This window comes from Pagrus pagrus (assembly GCF_965226575.1).
Source record: "Pagrus pagrus genome assembly, chromosome: 15".
Classification (NCBI taxonomy): Eukaryota; Metazoa; Chordata; class Actinopteri; order Spariformes; family Sparidae; genus Pagrus; species Pagrus pagrus.
In genome coordinates, this window is record NC_140199.1 from 13,291,809 (window position 1) to 13,314,377 (window position 22,569).

Consider the following 22,569-nt stretch of genomic DNA (forward strand, 5'->3'; position numbering starts at 1 on the left):
TTAAAGGGGTCGCCGAATATACTTGGGCGGCTGTTAGTATAGATGCCCAGGTAAAGTGTATTTGTGGGAAACTCTGCAAATCATACAAAAAAAAGCAGTCTGATCAATGTCAGTCAGACTTATCTTAAGTTTATATTATGCATATAACGATCCATGCAGTCAAGTATCTAAGATACCATGGCTTTTGCCCTGAAGGCCTTTATTGTTGTTTGCTTTGTCAACTGACAATTAGGTGGCTGCTGCTGCTGGCTGACAGATAACACTCCCTTTAAACACTTTTCCCAGCCCTTATGTTTTAAGAGGTGCACCAGCACACTTAAATGGAGCGGAGCCTGTAAGTACAAGGATGTCGTTTCACATTGTGGGTACCTATTTAAGGTCCATGGCTGAAACTTGGTGTCTCCAATAAACTCCACTAACTCACATTTTCTGGTCAGGGTCTTGTACATTTGCGTAGTGATTAACATATCTGTTAGAGGCCAGTACTACAGTCAGCAGTGCCTTTGAGCTACACGTTCATATAAACTGTGTTATTCTTTCTTTGCAACTCCGTCTACAGTTCTGTGTCTGTCATTGAACTCTGGCGAGGTTCGATATGCACTTGCTTGAGGCAGACATCTTTTAATGAGGCTGTCAATGGCTGACTGACAGTTCTTCCCTTCCCTGGTACAACAACACAAACCTTTTCTTCATCTGATTGGATACTCACTGGGCTGTAATTGGTTTTTGATGTCTTCATCCAGCTAGACAAACATTGCAAAAATGTCAAATTTCTCCTAAATTATTTACCAATAAAAACATTTTAGTTGAGGTAAAGCTATTTTTTATTTTCCCATGGACCATGTTATATTCTCAGCTATGCTGTGATCTCATGCTCCAGGTCTTCCCCTCCATGACAGCTTGGAAGTTTGCAACAGGACTGTAAATCTCTCTATATGCTGTGCTATACCTACACTTGGCTTCCCGTGGCTTTAAAAGCCAGAACTCAGTGTGAAGTCTGGGCGCAGTAATGCAGTGCTGCTTACTGATTTGGTTTTGTTCTGTTGTTCTGTCATGAGCGACTGGCTGGAGGCTGTTTGGGTGAGCGATGAGGAGCAGTGTCTGAATGAACGGGCTTCGGGGTGGCCAGGGCTGGAAAATAGAGTCTCACACACACACATATATGCATCCACACACAACGGCAGGATACAGATGTCTCATACTCCCAACACAGAAACTCAGCCGTCCTCACACAGTCCGGCCCCCCACACCCCCTGTCTTTTATCTCGCTCTCTCTCCGTCTCATTTCTCGTCGCACCGCTTCTGGCTGTGTGCAAATTCATTCACTGTGAAAATGGAAGGCAGCTCCGCACAGCACAGTTTCATTTAGTCTTCTATTCAGTTAGCCACAGACTCCCTGCATGCTGCTCTCACCCACATTTCATATTAAATTAAAGGTCTCTAATCACTCACACAAACTGACACACGGGTAATTCATTTCAGGATCAACGTCACCGGCAGATTCGCTGACTTTCTTTCTGGGGTTTTTTCGACTTAATTGCATCGGCTCAGAGTGGACATCGGCTGTTGGCTCAGACTTCACTTCCAGTTTGCTTTTGCAGAGCTTGTGCTGCGACAGAAGAGAAAATGATTGTTGATCAGCAAGTCTGACCGCAATTTGCAAGAGATGGCCAGAATTTTAGTTTCAAACGTTATAAACAGAGTGTGTAGAAACAACAGTGTTGACTAAGACCTCTATGTCTGCTGCTTCACACCTTTCCTGTCCCAACCTGCCATGTCTTCTGTGAGGCTGTGTTCAGTCCCAGTCTAGTGTTCAGTTGTGTTTACTGTGAGGTGGCTGAGCCGACTGAGTGAGCCCCGTTGATTCCCCTGTCACCCGAGTTTGCAGGCACACTCCCATCAGCTAAAAGGATCTGATCAGATCACCCTGATTTTGTATTCTGATGTTATTATACAAAATGTTAATGTATGGTTTTGTACAGTGGAATCGTCATGGCTGTTGCATATTGTTTGCTGATTATTTTTTTAAGTGTATCTGTGTTGCTGAATGTGACTTGGTTGGATTCTCCGCTGCTCAGCGCCTGATTATTTAAGGAAACACCTGTTGGCAATTAATCACAGAGCGAATCTGAGGAAGCTGCATGCAAAACACATAGTTCGCTCCTTGTTGTTTTAAATGAAACTGCAGTAAAATAGTGTCAATCCGTTCTGGTGTGGACAGAGAGGACAGCTTTGTGTTTAACTGTGTTGTCTCATTTGATCTGTATGCATCTGTACATGTTTAGCTTGAGTTAATGCAGTTGTGTATTTTTCTTCTTTGCAGATGCGCAGTACTCGAGGTGTGTCCATTTGGCCTGTGGGATTTGTAGGCGGTAGAGCGTATGAGCGCCCCCTGGTGTCCGGGGGTAAAGTTGTCGGCTGGTACACCGGCTGGAGACCAGACCGACCGTTCGCCACCGACATGGCAGGTAAGGAACAACTCCAATGAGATATCAAATTACTACTACTCGTTGTGTTACATCAGAATGTCTTTAATGAGAAATCCATGGAGACTTCTCACAATGCAGTCATCAGCATATTTGTTTCGTTGTGACTTTAATTTTGCATCACACTAATGTAAATTACTCTGGAAAGATCTCCAGAGGTTGATTTCTAATGAATGTGGTTCACCTCTGACCTTTCCACTCCATCACTCATGTTGTTTCATAACGTTGGTAGATTGACATCAAATTTAAAGAACACGTTCCATTCATGAATGATTGTAAATCAGAAATAGGGATATTCCCTAAAATCGACTCATTTCTCATCATGAGGAGTAACACTCAGCCAGGAAGCGTGAAATATGAGGTGTTGTGCCCCAACTGGAAGAAAGGTCTGGCAGAAGGATGACATAATTTTGCTTAATCCAAACTGGAAATAATAAGGCTTAATAAGGTGCTTTACAAGAAAGCTTTACTTGCCTCTCTTAAGACTAAATGGATGACTGGTACTGAATTTATTTTGTAGATGATCCATGTCTAGTTACCCCCTGTATCCTTATTACTTATCCTGGATTTAATAATGTATTTGGACTGAGTAGATCATTCATGTAACATCTGGAGGTAAAAACCTGGCGAGTGGCAAAAACTGTTTGTAGAAAGCTCATGGCATTCTGGTCTGAACTGTTAAATGGTGGTGAAAATGAAACGGTTCCTCTGTTTAGTCTTCACCGCCTTGTGGAAACATGGGACGATTTTATTGATCAGTTCATTGATTACAGAACAGTTACAGTCAACTGGACCGTTTTGGCCTGCCGGCTTTCATCAGAGCAGAGAACAAACAGGAAACAAAACGCTGCTCTGTCTTTCTATGAGTTTACCTGAAGAGATTGGACAGCTTTTCTATTGAGCCTCTGTTTATTCATGGATTAATTTACCAGAAAATGAGATCAGATCTTTCCAATTCACATCCTGACTGTTACTCCTCCACACAGGAGCTTCGGTGCAACTTTGCTTGATTGTTTATTCCTGAGATAAATCACAAAGCAGGATTGCAGAGAGTTGAATAAAACTATTCTGAAAAGATGCAGATTGGATTGGATCAGAACTAAAAGAACCCAGTAGACTCAAAAAGAAAGTCTGAGGTTTCAGGAAGCTCACCAGTTTATGTGTTGTCAGTCTGTTCAGTAGATACTGCATGTAAGAGAGACTTCTATCTATACTGACAGGTGTCGACATCATGTCGTCTTTTAAGGTAGCTCTGAAATCTAATTTTATACTTCAGGCCTTGACCCTGATGTTACAGTTTCATTTGATATTTTCTAGTCCTGCTGTTAATACTTTTGCTTTCTGAAATTTCGCAATAGATGAGAGCAGGCATATGTCACTTTCCTTTCACCAGGGTGACCATGCCCTCTTTTGGGTGAACACAAACACTGCAAGAGCAAGGACGTTTCATTAAAACCTGGATATAGTGTTGGAGACGGAGCCCCATTCATTCCTATGAAAGCTGCTCAGTGGCGCTTTGAAGCCAAAAAAGCTTGACTTCCCGTGTATGAAAACACCTGAATCTTCTGTGTTGTGGGACCCAAGAAGCAAACCATTTACAGATGCTTCTTTCACAATGTAAGCTTATGGGAAAAAGTATTTTTGGGTCACAGTGCATCACCTGACGTTGTAATTACACAGTTTGGCCACTATGAAAAGTGGCTTCAAAGCCTGGCGCCCCCTCTGGGGGCTTGTGTGAAACTGCCAGCGCCAAATTGAAAAAAACTAGTAGCACCATGCCTAAAAGCGACCTCATGGCATTTTGCACATCAAAAAACAAAAAATAATTAATTTAATTAATTTACATTAATTGAGCTGATCTACTCTCTAATAATAAACCTCGTAAAAAAGCACAAAGTTAAATAGGAAGTCCGGCTAAAAAACGCCCTGTTTTCCACTCCTCTCTGCTCGTAGTGAAGTCTCTTCATTAGCACAAATAGCTATAAAAGCAGAGGCAGTGATTCAGCTCTGCCACAGTGATATGATTAGTTAACTGTAATATTGGACGGATCATGAAACAGCCAAATAAAGTTTCTTAATGACAGAAAAAAATGACAGATGACAGAAACACATCACCAAGACATCCATTAAGGTAGATGTGTGTGTGTGTGTGTGTCCACTTTGATTGAGGTCGGAATGGAAGGACACTCATCAACCCCTAAAGAGCAATACTGCAGTCTAATTTTGTGCTATTAAATTAGCAAAGACCTCAGCATTCACCACCAGTCAAATTAGGGCTGTTTTCACCCAAAAGAGCAAAGTGTACCCATCTGGGCTGCTCTCATCTGTCTAAATTTCCCTGAAAGCCTGATGCTGAAAGAGTTTATGACTGAACTATCCGACCTCATCAGAAGTAGGTCTTTACTCAGATGTCCTCAGAAAAGGTGCATTATGATACTTTGCCACATACAAACTTGTCAGACAAGTTGAAAACCTTATTTTTTCCACTGTGTCAAATATTCATTCAAATACTATGAAATAAAAACAAAAAGTAAGTATAGCTGACCAATGTAACACATGTGTTCCACAAATTACTTCACACGTCACATGTGTGTGAGTCCAAATTTGTCTTGTAGTTATTATGGTTCTAATGGAGAGTAAATACTCAGCGAACATCTCCATAAATCTATCTACATCTGCATATCTCCTGAGTAAAAGCCAATCGAAGGAGCGTTCAGGACTCCAAAGAGAGAATAATTTATCACGCTGACCAAATAATAATAGCCTGTCACTCCTAATTCCACCTCAGCCATATCCTGTATTTAGACATCTGCAGGAGACGTTAGTTGTTAATAAATAATATTAAACGTAGAAGTGTTGTTTTATCTAAGATACAAATGACGACTGCGTGCTTATCATTCCAAACACATATGTGGACATGGCCGAGGGCGCTGCCGCAGAGCACACACATGCACACACACTCTCTTCACACACACGTGCACAGGTCTGCCCCTGGGATCAGTGTTAATTAAACCATGATAACAAGAGCGAGCATCTCTTTTTCTCTCCTCCACCTTTTCTGCTCCACCACGGCCCAAGATCTCATCCCTCCATCCTCCTTCCAGCCATCCCATTCCACCTAATCTTACTCTGACACACACACACACACACAAACACACACACACATACACACACACTTATGCTGACTGTAATTATCAGCCTTACTTTTACACGGCGCTATATAATTACACTGTCAATTTGCAACGCAAAGATTTACTGCTGTGGCTGTGTTATGAGGCATTTCTTCGCTTTAAATTCTGCAAGAACAACAATGGCTGTGCCGAGCGAACGGCCCAAACTTTATTCACTCTTAAATTATTATTCATAGGATTTACAATGGGGTGTCTGCAGAGCGCTGAGTGAGTGCCAGTGCGTGTCCTAATAGTATTGTGTTATACAGCGCTGTATTGTTAGCAGATCACTAAAGCCTCCCATCTATTGCACTGTCTCATTTAGCTAGACCCAATGGAGCCTGGACAATGATGGTGTGTGGAGTACTATTCACCTCAGTGTGTGCGTGTGTGCACGTGTGTGTGTGATTATAGACACGTGCACACACTGACGCACGCAATTACTGAATCATGTATCTGGTTGAAGGCACACAAGCACGCACCTGCCAGCACTTCAACTGATAGGCATGCACACGCAATTTTCAGAGGAAGCATCTTAGCAAAACAGGGCAATTGAGTATATGCATGTATATCTATGTACTGAGCAAACACAAAAATATAAGGTGGGTGCGCACACAGACACACCAACACAAAGACATTGTACCTTTGCTGAAGTGGTACTTGTGCCTCAGGAGTGTTCTCTGAGATAGGACATAGAAGTGTTTAACCCTCAGTAACCCCACTGTTTACCCTGCTCCTGAGATGGTGAGATGAGAGGAGCAGAGGGGAGGATAGAGACAGCGTGTAGAAACGGTTACAGACCCGTCCTCCTGCACTGAAGTACTGGTGTAAGAGTAGAACAGAGCAGAAGCAGCTGAACAGGGGACAAAGACATTAGCCAAATGTGTGTCACTTCTAGCAGAATATAAATGAAGCAGATAAAGAATAAGTGGTGCGGATCTTAATTTCTCATTTGTAACGTTTAGTCACTTACAGTGTTTATTGTGACAATAAAATGCACTTTAATTTGACAGTTTGGCTCTGCTAATGCATTGTGTCGCATTGTGTCCGGCTGTGCTGACTTGGAGTTATTTCAATTTGAAACTTTTAGTTTAAACAGCGCACTCTGCTAGCTCCAAGTGAGACGACACCGGGACCGAACAAAGCCTCAGACTGGCAGAGGCAGCTGGCACACCGGGGTTGAGTCAGCTAATAAGAGCACTAGCTGCACGGCTAACTGAGCTAACTAGCTAATGGGGGACAGCTACAGTTTGCAGCGGTTAGCTTACTTAAGCAACAAGGAAAACTCCAAAAATTACTTTGGTACTTATTTCCTGGCGTCAGACTGGCCTCATAACAGTTAATGACATCTTAATGACATGTCCAAATTATGCTACTGTAGTGAAGGTTGTCACCTTCGTATTGAAAGACCCCTTTGTGTTAATGACAGGTGTTACGTCATGGATCTGATGGTGTCAGGTCAGTCTTAGCCACATCCCTTCAAATAAAGTGCTGCCAAGTTTATATTATGTTGTAGTAAAACAACAGTCAAAGTCGCTGTGATCGTCTTCACAATTCATCCCGAGGCAGTGTGAAGTGCCAGAAAAGACAAATCTGTCCCATTCTGCGTGCACTTTAGATAACAGCAGTGTGGTGTACAGTTTAAAGTTAGAAGGCTGATTCTGTTTCACTCGATGCGGCAGCCTTTGAATGCTGCTCTGCACTCTGGTATGGAGATGGAGCCTTCATCCTCCATGTCTGATTAAGCCCCTTGTTGAAACTCTTGCATATTTTTTGGTTTGCAGATTTCCACTTTGTTCGCTCTAAAATGTAGTTTGCCTCGCAGCATTTTAGCATGAAAAAAGAAACTGGAAGACACCACTGGAGGTAAAACGTTGAGCTGCTATGGTACCATAATTATGGCATTTCAGGATCAGACTGTTGGGTTTTAGTAGTGACAGTCGTGTGGTAGCATTAATGAGGTTTGGAGAAGGTGTCTTTATTTCACTACATGCATGACAGTACAATAGTCTTTAGTGAGTCTTCAGTGTGTGAATATAGAGGCAGACACACACACTAAATATCTTGGGTTAGAGAGGGATTTTTCTTGGGATAAAAGGACCAGACATAGGCAAGAATACCTGAGAAATACCACGATATTGAAAGCCTATTTCCTACCACTAACCAGTCCTTCTCTTGTTTTTCGATTTCATATTTTCTGATAAATTTTGAGAAGATAAGGCGGTAGTGTCAGTAATGTCTTCCTTTGGCTTCTGAAGAGACATATGAAAGCCTGGATTTGGATTCATTCCTCAACTCAAACAGCAGAACAGACAGTGCTAGTGGAAAATGAGTCATTTACTGTCTTCTGAGAGAAGTTTGGACTGTTTCTGAATCAACTTCAGTCTTTCCTGGACCCAGCACGTACTGTAAGCGCCATTAGATGAAGGTGTTTCTGCTTGATTTTGTCTCAGTTGGAGGCAGGTACTTGTTGCCATGGTGTCTTTGTACCCCACATCCCAGTGGTGACCTGTCAATCAAACTGTATGGGTGGTACTGGGACATGTCTCTCCTTGGATTTTCATTTGTCTTTGTCTTTATTGAAACAAGAAGAGAAGCCTGTCACCGCAGTGTTACAACACCTGCTGATCGAGGTTGCTTAAACAGTTAATTTATTGTTGGCTTATGATTTTATTGTCATAACGCCATGGCTGCCGAGTGCGCTCCTATCTGTTTTTGCCCTGGAGGTAAACTCTTTTGAGTTTCATCGCAGCCTCTGAACTGAAAATGAATCACAGGGCGATGGGATGGAACACAGATGGGGAGAAGGGATGAATAAAGGGAGGAAACAAAAATAAAAAATTGATTGCATACTTGCATGTAAACCTAGAGCACAACAGAGTGATCCCCTCGGGCTGCCAAAGCTTCGGGTTACACTACAATGAGACAAATCAATAAAGCACGAGAGACCATGCCAGGCATTGTTTTCTATCTCATTTTATCGTCTTGTTTATTCTTCTATCAACCTATTTTCCTCCAGATCAGATCCTTATTATGTATTGTTCCCTGTTTGATTTTCATAGCTGTAATATGAAGTTAATTAGGATTAGAATTGGGCCAGACAGCATATGAATATTATTTTGTTATGATTATTAGACTACAAATCGTCTGCATTGCAGTAAAGCGATGTCATTTTCTGACTGCTCTACTTAATACTTGCCTTTACCCACTTGGTCATTTTATCCACATTACTGATGAATTTTTATCAAAAATCTCATTGTGTTAATATTTAGTGAAGCAAAGTTTTCTTTCTCTAGTTCACTCATAAGCTACATAACTTTGTGTTTAAATAATCCTTGAGGTTCAACAAGCCAGAATTTGTCTCCTTTGTCATTAAGCATTTGCAAAGGGATTTTTTTTTTTTGTTTGAAATGTGTTATTTATCAGCTTGGAGTCTTTTTTCCGCTGCCTTTGCTGGGGCAGGATTTCTTGACATGTTACCAGCACCTGTTGATTAGTGGAATAGAGTGACACCATCACTGTGTGTCAGTATGTGTGCATGAGAAGGAGCTAACAAAACCGGGACCAACACTTCCAAAATATTCCTCTGTTGCACAAAAAGTGGTGGTTCAACCATCGTAAACATTACAGGAACTGTCTCAGCTCGTCCTGAAATTGATGTCAGTGGCTTTAATATGTTGAATAAACCGTGTCTGCGTTACGTACTGTAATTCTGTTCATATAATTCATTCATTGCTATCAGAAAGTACCACCCCAGTGCGGGCAGGGTCTATTTTGGCCACATGAAGTACAGCTGAGGAACTATATTTAGACTCCAGTAAAAACAAAGGTAAAGTTCAGTAGTTCCTGAAATGGTTATGGGCCCCTAGAAACAGGCGCTGAGCTCACACAGTAAACTCTAATCTCACTCTCTCTCTCGAATGATGAATTACATGCAAATCTTTTTTCTCCAAAAAGGATAATGTGGCATTTAATGATGCATATAGTCATATAGGTCAGCTAGAGTAGGTCAGGAGTAAAGTGGGACAAAGTTAGTGCAGAGCCTGGACGATAGCCTCTTGGGCAAATGGGGCTCAGATAAGCCCTGATCTCCATATCACTGAGGCTGGCTGCAGGTTAGAAGATGTCTATCTTGTAATTGCTCTCATATCTGTCTGCTCCACCTGAGCTGCATTTATCTCTGTGATTAGCCTACAGTATCGCACACACAACAGTAATAAACCTGATACCAGAGCAACCTAACAAATGGTATTATATCAGGGTCTGTATGTGGCTTTGTGTACGTATAAGGCATTGTGAAGTTGCAGAGTTTGCCTCTGGCATGGAGAAAACTCAGTGGTAAATATTTTTTTTTTTTTCATTCAAAGCTTCTGTTGAGGCTTTTGTATGAAGCTTTGAATGTCTGTTGTCAGATTTCAAGGTCACCCTAAAAAATTAAATGAATAAGAAATCCTCAAACAAAATCTCTAAATAAAAACTCAATTGAATAGAGTGATCCAAGGCAAGTACATAATATGGTCTCTTTTTTCTTCCCGACTTCAGTAATTCCCTGTAATCGTGTTAGAGCCAAAATAGATTATTTTATATTTTGTGCTTTTATTGCTTATTGTGCTGTTAGGACTCAGACGCGGCAAAACAATGTCAAAGAACTTGCAGAAACGAAGGCTGACTGTTGCATCGCCTCGTGTCGCCGTTTGTCTCGGCCAAAAAGCTGCACTTGAATACACCGCAAAGATGACAGCAGTATGCCAACTTTCTCATATGTCCGCACCTGCGTGAGCGGAAATAAGTCTCCAAACCAGGCACCAGTGGTCGTATTCGTCATTGAAAAAGGGAAACCGGAAGACTCTGGACCGCAGAAACACACCGTTGTTATGATAAAGAAGCACCACTCTCGTTTATATCGAATCAGAAATATGTCTTGACACTGGCGAAGAGGCGAGGCTCAGTGGGCTTACCCTTCTTTTTCTGTTTCAATCAGAGTGATTTCTCTTACTGACGAGCTCTGCCGCCGATTCTACACTCTTAATCGGTCAAAAAGTCGCCGACAAGGACTAACTATCAGGACACAACTGTGGGCATAGATGATTGGTGATGTATCAGGGTCCTTAGACTGCTGCTACAAAGCCCTGTTAAAAGTGGAGAAAGACTGTTGTCATTCTCTCTCATCCCCTGATCATCAAATACCAATGCTTGGGGTTGGTGGTTCGGTCCAAGCCAGCATCTGTATTTGACGACCTGGGTATGAGACTTAACAATCAACCATCATGCAAGCAACAGCAGTGCAGGATTCAAATGTTGATTTTGAATCTGAATGTCAATGTTATGGACGAAGCTTCAAAGCTTGGAGCTGTTGGATAGAGTACAAAGCATAACCTCCAATTGCTTCTGTATGAGTCTTTAAAATGGCTCCCAGTCTCACCCTGGTGTGTATTTTTGTGTCTGTTTGTGTGGGTGAGTGCAGGATGAAGGGTGAGGCTGTTTGTGATGGTTGACCTGTTCTAAAATGCTGCAAAGTTAAGCCTATAGAGAGATGATAAGCAAAGCCATTTGCATGTCTACAGTCTGTGTGTGACCCCAGCTGACACTCGCATTACTCAGAGGACGGCTGTCTGCTGGCCATGTGTCAGTACCTCAGGACAGCTGCAGCCTAGAAAATGCTGTTCAGCCACGAGGGAGAGGGAACAGAGAGGAAGGAAGGATGGTGAATTATTTGGGGTGAATTCCCACACTAATGCGCTGATTGCCAAGGCGTGCCACCCACTAACGATTTGCATAAATAAATATTCAGTCATTTCTGTCGAGACCTTGCGCACAGAGGATCGCAGACATTTCTGGAAATATTCTCCGGTCACGCTCTGAACTGGAAACTTCAGCAACCCTCGGAAAAATACTGCTCTGCTTAAAACCTAACTACACCTACACTTTCATTTTTCATGCCTTGATGGGGCATTTAATGGCCGTACCCATTTACTATGAATTACACACACTTTAAATTTGCCTACACCATGGTTTTGGGATTTTCTGTGTTTTTCCAAGCTTCCAGGCAGCCACCGATTTCAGCTTGTATGAATATTAACTTGACACTGAGTCAGTTTGACTTTTTAATAACTAACATAATGGTCGCAAAAAAAAAAAAAAAAGCACAGATCATTTTAAAAAGGCTTCGGGCTTCGTGCAGTGTCAGGGCTCTGACATCCAACACTTTAGGTTCTGGCCAAACACTGAAAATGAAGGAAAGCACATCCATGTTTGGTCATGCATGCTTTCCACGTTTAAAGGAATAGTTTCACATTTTAGATTTTAGAAACAACATTTTTTGTTAAGACAGGTAGTTAGACAACGGTTGAGCACGTTGCTGTGATTAGCTACAGACTGGATGTAATGAGAAAGCCTGGCTCTTTTTAAAGTTTTGAAAAAATGCTAAAAATATAATGAGAATCTCCTTGTTTAATCTGTACACAAATACTAATGTAAAATGTTGTAGAGGGAGTTAAATGCTATAAAATATCGCAGGTTATTCGTCCACCCAGCAATGTGCAATGTGCTTTCACATTAGTGTTTGCATAAGGATGAAACAAACGAGATACAGCGTGTTAATTAGTGAGTTTTAGATTTCTTTGGAGGGGGATTTTTGAAGTTTACCAGGCTGTTTACCCCCTGCTAGGTTATGCTAAGCTGGGCAAATCACTTCCCTACTTAAAGCACAGTTATGCGACTAATGATCTTCTCTTACTTCTAGCAGCGAAGCTCATTCACAGCCTACAAATGGTCCCGCATTCATAGTTTGAGAAGGAAGATTTTGTAGCTTGCGAGAATTGACCTTGTATAAAATGTTGTGTTTTGGGCACTGTTATCTCCTTGACTGGCCTCAGTGAGAATAGTACACAATGTGAGCTCCTACCAGTTCTACTTGGTTATTAGGCTTAGGTTCGACAGTTTCTTTCTTATTTCTGTCGACTGACTCAGCAGGAAGACTGAGACAATGACTCCAGAGGCAGCATGAAGGAGAGAAGGTGCTGATGGGATTTGTTTTCAGCCCAGTTGGGGTGTACTGGCTACAGTGTGGGGTCCTGAAGGGGAATGCCACAGAGGACGAGACACTGTACTGATCACTGTATGTTACCTCTGGACAGCTCGTTGTGAAATTTGACAATCCAGCAGGATTAGGAGTAATTCAAAGATTTCTAATAAAAAAAAAAAGCATGCTGATAATATTTTTAAATAGAATATTTTTTAGACTGGTGTGTGCATTATGTGTAGGGAAAGCTGGCGTAGCGTCAGGTGATGTTGGTCGCTTGGATGAAACTATTTGATGTATTGCATGGAAGTTTTCCTCCCCACACAATGAATTGTGACAGCTTTAGTGATTCTCAGACTTTTCACCCCATTTTCTAGCCAGTATTGTTCCATTTTTGAGGAGGTGAACGTCGACTGCTAGATAACTGTGGTGGCTTCATGTGTAGGCTTCTTATGCCTGAGAACATGAGCGTAGGAATTATTTAAAATGTGGGGAAAATGTAACGAGCTTCTGGGGATTCTCCCTCAGAAACTGTCTAACAGGGTAGATGCTATTTTTAGTGTCTTTTTGGTGTCTTTCATCACGCTGCTTGATTCATTTATCTTGCTATACTGGCTATGAATGAGTGCATTTTGCAGTTTCATCTGGAGAACATGTTTGGTCCCAGATCACATAGTGGGGAAGATATTAAAAAGCTTAAAGTACAGAAATTGATTTCATGCATAATTCATAATAGCTGCATGGCACAGGCTCCTGATATACACTTTTGGCTTAAAGTACATATTTGCTAACATTTCAAATAGCAAATAACTTAAAATACAATACATAGAACCAAAATAACCAAACAAAATCTCATGAAATCCTCATATAATAGCTATGACACTGATACCTTAAAGCCATAACACAAAAGCATAAGTCAAGGTTAAGTTTTTGTAATTCAGTCAGTACCTTTGAAAAGCTAAAGTCTTAATTATCCGTCTTTCCTTTATGGTTGGCCTGGGATAGGATAGGATTATTACTTGTGCTACCTTCTTGCCTTTGGATGTTAACTCTGAAGACGTTGAGGGAGAAACTGGAGCATCACATGACAAAGCACTGCAAACAAATGCGACACAGTTCAATCATATTAAGCTTTGGGCCAACTACCAGCATTTGCAAGCTTTAGGTCTGACAATCATCAGTTTTCTGTTTTCAATATAATTTGAGAGAGAATCGCATAGGAAAGAGTCCTGAATGTCAAGAGCAACAGTTAATAGAAATGCAAAATTACTTCATGTGGCAATCACAATAACACAGATAACCTGCGGATTACCGACAGAAGAATAGAGGCCAAACCTCTTTGTGCGGCAGAGAGACACTTCACATGATAAAACTGCGCTCTGAAAAGCCTTGTATAATGACAGACTGGAAACAATTTATAATAAAACCTTTACTTTGAGCTCATACATCTATTTTTTAGTCTGCAGTTTTTATTTCCCACCGTGATCCACAGCTCCGTCTCTGAGCACATCTCTGAGTCAGCTAGAGTTGGAGGCAGAAAGATGTAAAAGAGGCACATCATGTGTCACGTTCAGACCTCTGCCCTCAGGGTCAGACAGCACATCAGATGTGTGAATGATGTGTTCTCCACACACATGTTGATGAGGACAAGGTTAAGCGCAGCAGAAGAAAGGGGTCAACTGGAGCTTTTGTGTTATAGATTGTTGCCTTTATGTAAAGTGGATATTTTGAGTTATGGAAAATAATTGTGAAGACTAGTCTCTCAATCAGATTCTCTTTTCAACCTTCAAACGCGTTTCTGGTTGTAGGACAGCTAATATCTCTTTGCTTTCAAAGTAATTATGCCGTGTCAGATTTTCCCTCACTGCTTCCAATTTTTCTAATCAGGTTGATTAAATCTGGTTGCAAGCCAGCCATTAATCTCCACCTCTCCTCTACTACAACACACACACCGGCACCCTTAGCATTCTGACTTCTCTCTCACTGTCTCATGCTTTTCTTCTTCTCATGTATAGTAAGTACAATTATCGCAGGAGAATGGCAGACCCCTGTGGTAAATGAATTTCATATCAGCCATATCATAGTCATTAGATACACTAATACACTCACTCATTTTCTGCTGTGATTATAATAGCCTCATAATGTGCTTTTAATTCACGCTGGCTAACCTCAGCACCCTCTTTACGACATTGTTCCCACTCGTCCTCATCTTCCTCCCTCTCTCTCCCCCGCAGGTTTCGCAGTGAACCTCCAGGTGATCCTGGCCAACCCGCGGGCACAGTTCAAGAGGCGTGGCTCCCAGCCAGGGATGCAGGAGTCGGACTTCCTCAAGCAGATCACCAAGGTCACTGAGTTGGAGCCTAAGGCCAACAATTGCACCCGGGTCAGTAACCAGGCACTTCTGATGCCAAAGTTTGCAGAAACATTTCAAATTAAATGTTTTTTCCTCCAATGACCTGTCACATTATTTGCTGTAAACATCACAACAGGTGCTCCTTCTAACTTCAGACCATTGGATTCAGATTTTTTCTCCAGTTTTAAAAGTAATCCAGCTGAATTTTAATAGTTAGGAATTCATTGAGGTTCACACTCTATAACTTTTCATTAGTTATTGCCACATTATTTGAGTGATGTTTCACAGGTGTTATTTTTACCTCATGAAGTGATACTGAAACCTGGCACCTTGGTGACTTGACAGGAAATGAATGAGCTAAAGTTAGAGACTGCATGAAAAATGGCCCAAAGATTGTTTTTATATGTGTTTCAAAACCAACTTCACCAACCAAGACCTCCTCTCATTGCATGCACACCTTCCATTTGGCCATTCGACAATAATGCCAAATGCAATTCTGCATTTTTTCACTGTTAAAATGTATTTTCTATTTTGACTATTTGATTTCACAGAGAACATTATTATTTAGAGATTTTATCAAGATTCCCTTCAGACTTACTTTGAATGATCTTAAACAGACTTGATCTATTATTTCATTAATTTAGGCGCATGGGTAAAATATTATGAGTTCAAACTTGAACATGAATTTCTACATCGAAGCCCTCAAGACAATTTCTAACAACTTTCTGTGTACGCAGTAGGCAATTTATTTCCCTCCACTCAGTCTTCACACAACTTGAAAATAACAATAGCTACGTCAGGATGCTGTTTGTTGGCTCCAGCTCAGCATTTAATCCAATCTCACCGATGAAGCTAATTGGAAAATTTAACACTCTGGGCTTGAGCACCAAACTCTGCTGTTGGATATTGGACTTCCTCACCAACAGACCCCAGACAATACGGATTGGCAGTCACACCTCCTCTATGTTAGTGCTCGACACCAGAGCCCCCCAGGACTGTGTGCTCAGTCCCCTCTATAGTATAATATATATATAGTAAGTATGTGGATGACACCACCATCACCGGCTGCATTGCAAACAACAGTGACAGTTCATATCAGGAAGAAATCAACAATCTTGCGCGGTGCGGTCCCCCAGAAATTAACAAACCCCTCTTGGTATGAATCCAGATATTTTGGGTGAAATTATCGGACAGCAGCTTTGCATCACACCACTGTATTTTATACAAAGCCCTAAAGGTCAAAGGTCATTTCTGTTGTCAAGATTTAATTTAAAAAAACAGCCATTATGCAGTTTAGATTCTCTTTAAAATGAAGTGATTTTTCTTCGTTTCACCCCTCAAAGTCATTGTTGTTGATGATGGGTGGGCAGGATTGGTCAGTAATGTAACAAGTACGTTATCAGACTGCATTGACCTGCATATGGGAGGTGGGTGACTCAGACTAGGGTTCAGTTTTTCGTCTTAATAGTAATATATTTGTCTTAATCTAGCACTTGTGTGTTTGTATATGTGTGTGTGTGTCGGATATTAAACTGCAGTCACCATCACAGCAGTATCTAACCATGGGGCACCTCTCCCCACTATTGACAGCATGACTCATGCTTTAAGCTGGTGGCACAGGCTAAACTTAGACACACACAGCTTGAATTGGATAGAAATGGCGTTATAGCGCTATCAATTCTAGTTGTGTGCTTAGACAGCTGAGATCGATGCAGCTCATCTCAAATCACCACAGCCCCTGTTGGCACTTGGTTTTATGAAGCCACTCATCCTCTTGACAACCATCACCGAGCCGCCTTAAAGGACTTTTGGTGAGAAATGGATTCTATTACATTTTTACCCTTAAAGGAATACGAGAGCAAAGATTGTTAGTCCCCAGTCGGTCCAAACAAAGAAAATTCATTTTAAAGGACTTTTGTCTTGTTTGTTGTTTTAACCGTTTATGGATTTTCTTTTTCTGATACTGTTTTAGGTGATATTAGCAGTGGGCAAGATCCATCAGAGCCCAATAATCATAATAATTCTCCAATCATTTCATGAAGGAAGTCCACTTAGAAAAGTTTGTTTATCTTTATCAGTCTTATCCACAGTTGACACCATTTTTGTGGCCATTGTTTCTGTCACTATTTTCCTGGTTCTGACAGATGACATCCCTGCTCTTTATCATGGCTACATATCTGATTGATTTAGTCAGGGATTGCAACACAAGACGCAATTCAGAGGTCTGAAACCAGGCTTGGTCTGTTGGATACTTTGGTACAAACCAAATACTTCGACAATTAATTGCCACACAGCCATAAGGGTTTGGTAAAGCTATTGTTAATTTCTGGAGGATTCTTCTTATTAACTTGTAAGCGTCATAAGTAAATATTATTATTGACCTACACATTTTTTGTTTCACAGTTTCACCTCAGGACCTTACAGGTACAGCACCTTACCCTGAAAAAGGCACTTGTGGGTTAGTCCACTCCCGCAATAGGGTCAGGGCAGCCCGTACACTCATTGGCACTGAGGCATTGGCTAAAAACTGGGACTGATTCTGCGGGTGCTGTACCTTGGCTGCCCACTGCTCCTCCAGAGCTCCAACCCCAGCTTTAAATGTGTCTGTGTTAAGTTGTTGAGTTAGTTATTTGTACATGACAGTAGATGTAATAAGAAAGGAAGGGGGTTCAGAGTATGTTCAGACTTCCCTGCTTCCCTTCAATCCTGTAATTTCTAGTTGTTTGACTGCAGCATCCAGCGGGGCTTTGGTATTGTTGATTTTTATTTAATATATTTAGTCGAAAACAAAATTGTTTTATGCTGTTTCATCCTGTTTATCTCTGTCCATTACATCTGCAAACAGTATTTTCAGCCTCTGTGGAGAAAAACTCAGCAAGCGGTTGTTTCATCTGGACTCAACAAATGTGAATTGTAAATTTACCAATTCACCAGATGCGTGTAGGTCACATTGTTGCACTTTTAAGTCCCTGGTGGGTTGTGGGTAAATGTTTTCTGCAGGGAATAGAATAAAGACCCCCAGTGCTGCTGGATCATCACTTACTGGTGGCTGCTGCTGGCTGGCTGCTGCTGCTGCAGACAGCTCCATGTTGAAACTATCATCATCATTATCAGCCCCATTACACTAATGGAGGTGCCCTGCCGCTGATATTAATATAGGCCATTAGCAGGCTGTGACATCATCAGTCATCGCCCAGCACCGCACAGACAAGAAGATGTGATATCAGCATTTATCACGTCACAGTGACAAAAGCAGCGGGATGTGACATCATCGTTCATAAAGCCCCTGTTGTGTAGTTAGAAACTGTGACAGTTTATAAAGCGGTCATACCTCAAAACCAAGTGACCAACTCGGCCCTTTGTCGTGTAGACAGAAAATGTGATGTCATCATGAAATGTTCTTGTGAGTAAGAGATGACATCATCACGGATCATAGATGTGTGAGCAGAGAAGATGACAAAAGACTTTTGTACAATGAACAGAAAACAATACAGAAAATAAATGATAAAGGGGTCAAATGTAATTATAATAGCATGATTATTTTTAAATAAGTGATCAAAAATAATGATAATCATAAAATTTAAAAATGAATAACAACAATCCATTGTGCAATGTTAACAAAATAAGCTAAACAAAAGCTGTTCTTTAAGTTTTCAATAGGTTGTATTTGAGCTTATTATAGCTGAATATTGAATAGACAGAGATGAGACAAGATAAGCCTTTATTTAGCATGCTGCAACACAATACATAGACATCTTTGACATAGCATCAATATTGGTATTTCTTCACATTGTGCTGATAATTTGAGTTCATTTTTTAAACGTTTTAAACTAAAATCCTTACATATTGCACCTTTACATTGACCGTAACCTTGTTAGCAATGTAGCATTTATGGAGAATCAATCAAGCCGTCTTTAAATCCACGAAGAAATAATCCCAGTGGATGCTTTCCTGAAGGGCTCAGTGCGGATGTTACCAAGCAGAGTCACACCTCTCAAGAATAACCCCAGGAAATCCTCTTTAATATCCTCCCATAAAACCAAAGTGACAATTCATGATGAAAAGAATAAAATATCATTGTCATCATTACTCATAAATTATCATCTACCACCAGTGGTAATCCAGACAACTAATAACATCATCATAATTTAAAATGTGAAGAGTATACTGTACAGTGCATTAAATGAACATCATCATTAGTCATTACACAAGTCCTAGTTTTGTTGATATATTGAAATATCTGGGTTTCCACACCTTGTGCTTGACAGATTTAAGTAACCCTCAAGCTGAAGTTGTAATGAAAACCACTTTCTGTTGGTTTCGGCTGGTCTGAACAGTTGTGATTGAAATGATTTCCAGCCACTGTGACACACCCTAACTCCAGGCTCTAACCACTTTTGAAGAAGGTATCTAGGATCAGGATCACAGAGCCTGAATCCTGACCTTGACAATGGAGGGCAGAAATGCTCATCTGATGGCCGGTCAGTATGTGGAGACGACTGACAGGAGCTGTGATGTAGTTAGAGCAGGAGACTAATGGCAACAGACAGCAGTGACAGGACAAGAGAGGAGGGGGAAAGCAGGAACAGATGGAGACAGATGATAGCACAGGAGGAAAATGAGATAGAGTGGAGAGGGGGAGAGGAGGGAAAATAAAAGCAGAGGATAGGTGGATGATCTGACTGGATGTGTAGTTAAAAAGAAGACACCAAGGAAAGAAAAGCGACACAGAGACGTCTGCTGCCATCGACTGAAAGACTATACCGATGTTTATTGCATTTGCATTGGCTTTCAGGTTTCTGCTAAACCTAATTTTTATTTTATGAATGTGGCTAAGTGCATCTCTGACCACCACTGCATCTGGTTTGGAGGATCTGATCCTAAAATCACTACAAATGGATTTGATGCACATTTTCCTCTCGGTCCCATTATGGGACAGTCGTGGTTTATCACAACTTGGGTCTTGAGACGTGTGTGAGAAGTTTATTCCTGGAAACTGCAGGTGACGAAAACAGTCTCAAGTTGTTAAAGTGTTCGGAAGGATGGAAATTTGAACATCGGCTGAGAAAGATTGTGTGATAAGATCAGCTATTACGGGACCTGGTGGTGTGATTGTTTCCATTGAATTTATGTATTTTTATTTCTTTGGTTAATTAATTTAAAGCATAACTCATGTAGCCTTATTCTGAGATGTAGAACTGACATGATTCTGGTTTGCCTTGCATCTGCAAGTGTCTCAGCATTTTTGTCATTACTATAAGTAAGACAGCAGCAGTATCTTGTAAAAGCTGCATTGACCTAAAAGCTATCTCAGATGTAGAGAATTATGGCTCATCCATTCATTGATTTGTTTGATGCACTTATTCAGCATTTGTAATGGACTGTAGTCATGTGGTAACACTATTGTGTAGAGTTAAGTGTCATCAGCGTAAGTGTGGTAGGAGCTGTTATAATACTCTAAGGTCCGTGCAAGGAGAAGCATATAGATGTTGAACACAGGGAACTCCATGTGATTTTTGTTTGCTCAGATTCATGTTTACCATCATCTTGTAGGTATGATTTGAACCAATGTTTGAGGGAATTTAAAACAATGTCTCCATAACATGTTGTGTCCATCTGGGAGCACTGACAACTGTAACATCTTACTCAGCACATCTTATTCCTCAAAAAGAAGTCCGATGTATCTTTATCAGCTTTTGTCAATGACTCAAATGTATTCATATCAGTCTGATGATCAGCCTATAATCATATAAGATTCACAATGTAAATTTTGGCCACAAGTTGCAATAATCTGGAATTAAAGTTATTTCAAGGTCAAACTAGAAGCTGTTGCTACCCAATCGTCCTTTCGCTGCTTCTCTACCAGTTCCTCCGTCTGCTGGGGAGAATCTAGCCTGTCCTCACGTTATGCTATTAAGGCAAAAAAAGAGAAGCAGCTCTAACCTGGTAAAGCTTTTTGTCTCAGAGTTGCCTCAGGGAAGGAGAGAAAGATAGCGCTGGAGAAAGAACTGAGAGGTAAAAACGGGAGCAAGGCCATAAGAGAAAAAGTGGACGTGATGAATGAGGAAAATGGAGAGCAAACTGGGAGAAAGAGAGGTGTTTGAGTCCGGGGGAACGGGGGAGGGCACTCCGACTGCATAATTGGTGCGAGTGCACACACACGTGCACATCCTCACACACGCTCAGTACCATTTTCCCCACAGCTCTGGAGTGATGCTTTAGTGGCTGCTACATTAGCCTCGTTAGATATGCAAAGTGGGCCAATTAGCAGCACAGTGTGCAGGAAGTGACATGTTCCACCTGAAGAAGCCCAGAAACTAAGGCAGCCAGCAATAAATCATGCTCCTGTGAGTCTGTGTGAGTCTGTGTGTGCGTGTGTGTTGCTTTGGACGCAGAAATGTCACGTGTGAATTATAAGCTCATTAGCTCTTTCCTAAAAAAGTCATTCTTAATCCACACGACCTCACTTGAATCTCCGAGGAGGAAAACTTGTCCCGCTCTCCAGGAAAATATTAATCTTTGCATCCATTGCGGTGTTTTGTCACCAATATATTGCTGTGAAATTGGCTGCAAACGCAAGACAAACAGCTGCGGTGAGGTGCGTGCTGCTTTTGATTTGATCCATTTCAGGAGGTGTCAGACTGTTTCCTGTGTGAGGAATCCCTCCTGGCAGGCTGGTGAGCGTCAGATTCACAGCAGGAGGATACAATTCCATCTGTTTCAAAGAATACAGCCGTGTCTTTCATTTGACAGATATTTCATCAGAGCATCATCAAGGAACGAAGCCCTTTACTTCAAAAAGTCTGAACAACAAGGGAAAAACAACTACCCAGTAGCTTTAGACCAATACATGGGGGTTTCATGAATCCCATACAGTACATTTAACTTCAGGGGTGAAGTGTGCGTCAGTCTGAGGTTCACTGATCTTTGTGTCAAGACGTATAATACTAAAGTGGATCTGAAGGGACTCGTCATCACGTCCGATCACATGTAATTACCATCACAGGAGAGATATCAACCTTTTTGATAGAAGCTAGAGAGAGTGATCTGTGAAGAGCAGAGTGATATTACATATTTCTACTCTTTGATCGCACGTGATCACTTAGTGTTGTTGGAGCAGTCTTGCTTCTGGAGTGGTGTTCTCTTTGGTTTGGCTGGTCCATTTAGATCGGGTCCAACAGTCCACGGGTCTGCTTTGGACGTCTTGTATTTTTTTTTGCTGGCTGGGTTCAAGACGGTCTTCAGTGCATCCGTTTCGTCTCAAATCCAAAACTTCACTTTTGTGAGGACAACATGCTACAACAAAGTTTAACGAGGCAAGAAATACAAGCAATCAGACAATCAGCGCGCTCAAGGGCTCAGTCCCATTTCCAATTTTTCCCCCTACCCCTTGTTTTCAAGTGCCCCTCAGAACAGATCTACAAGAGGTAGTTGTCAAATCTCCCCTATGACTTGAGACAACCCTTTAAAACACACAACTGGACATTTCCAACACGGCATCTTCTGCTGTGTTGATTTCTCTTACTGCTGTTACTGTGC

The 22,569-nt window shown here is 41.3% G+C and overlaps 1 protein-coding gene across 1 annotated transcript in view; it reads left to right on the forward strand.

Annotated features, from left to right (window-relative positions):
- The window catches only part of b3gat2 (beta-1,3-glucuronyltransferase 2 (glucuronosyltransferase S)), a 48,023-nt gene that overhangs the window by 22,105 nt on the left and 3,349 nt on the right, over positions 1 to 22,569 (forward strand). Inside the window, exons 2-3 of the mRNA XM_084375333.1 lie at positions 2,324 to 2,468; positions 14,912 to 15,060. Coding sequence (XP_084231459.1) covers positions 2,324 to 2,468; positions 14,912 to 15,060 — 294 coding nt within the window. The remainder of the gene's footprint in view (positions 1 to 2,323; positions 2,469 to 14,911; positions 15,061 to 22,569) is intronic.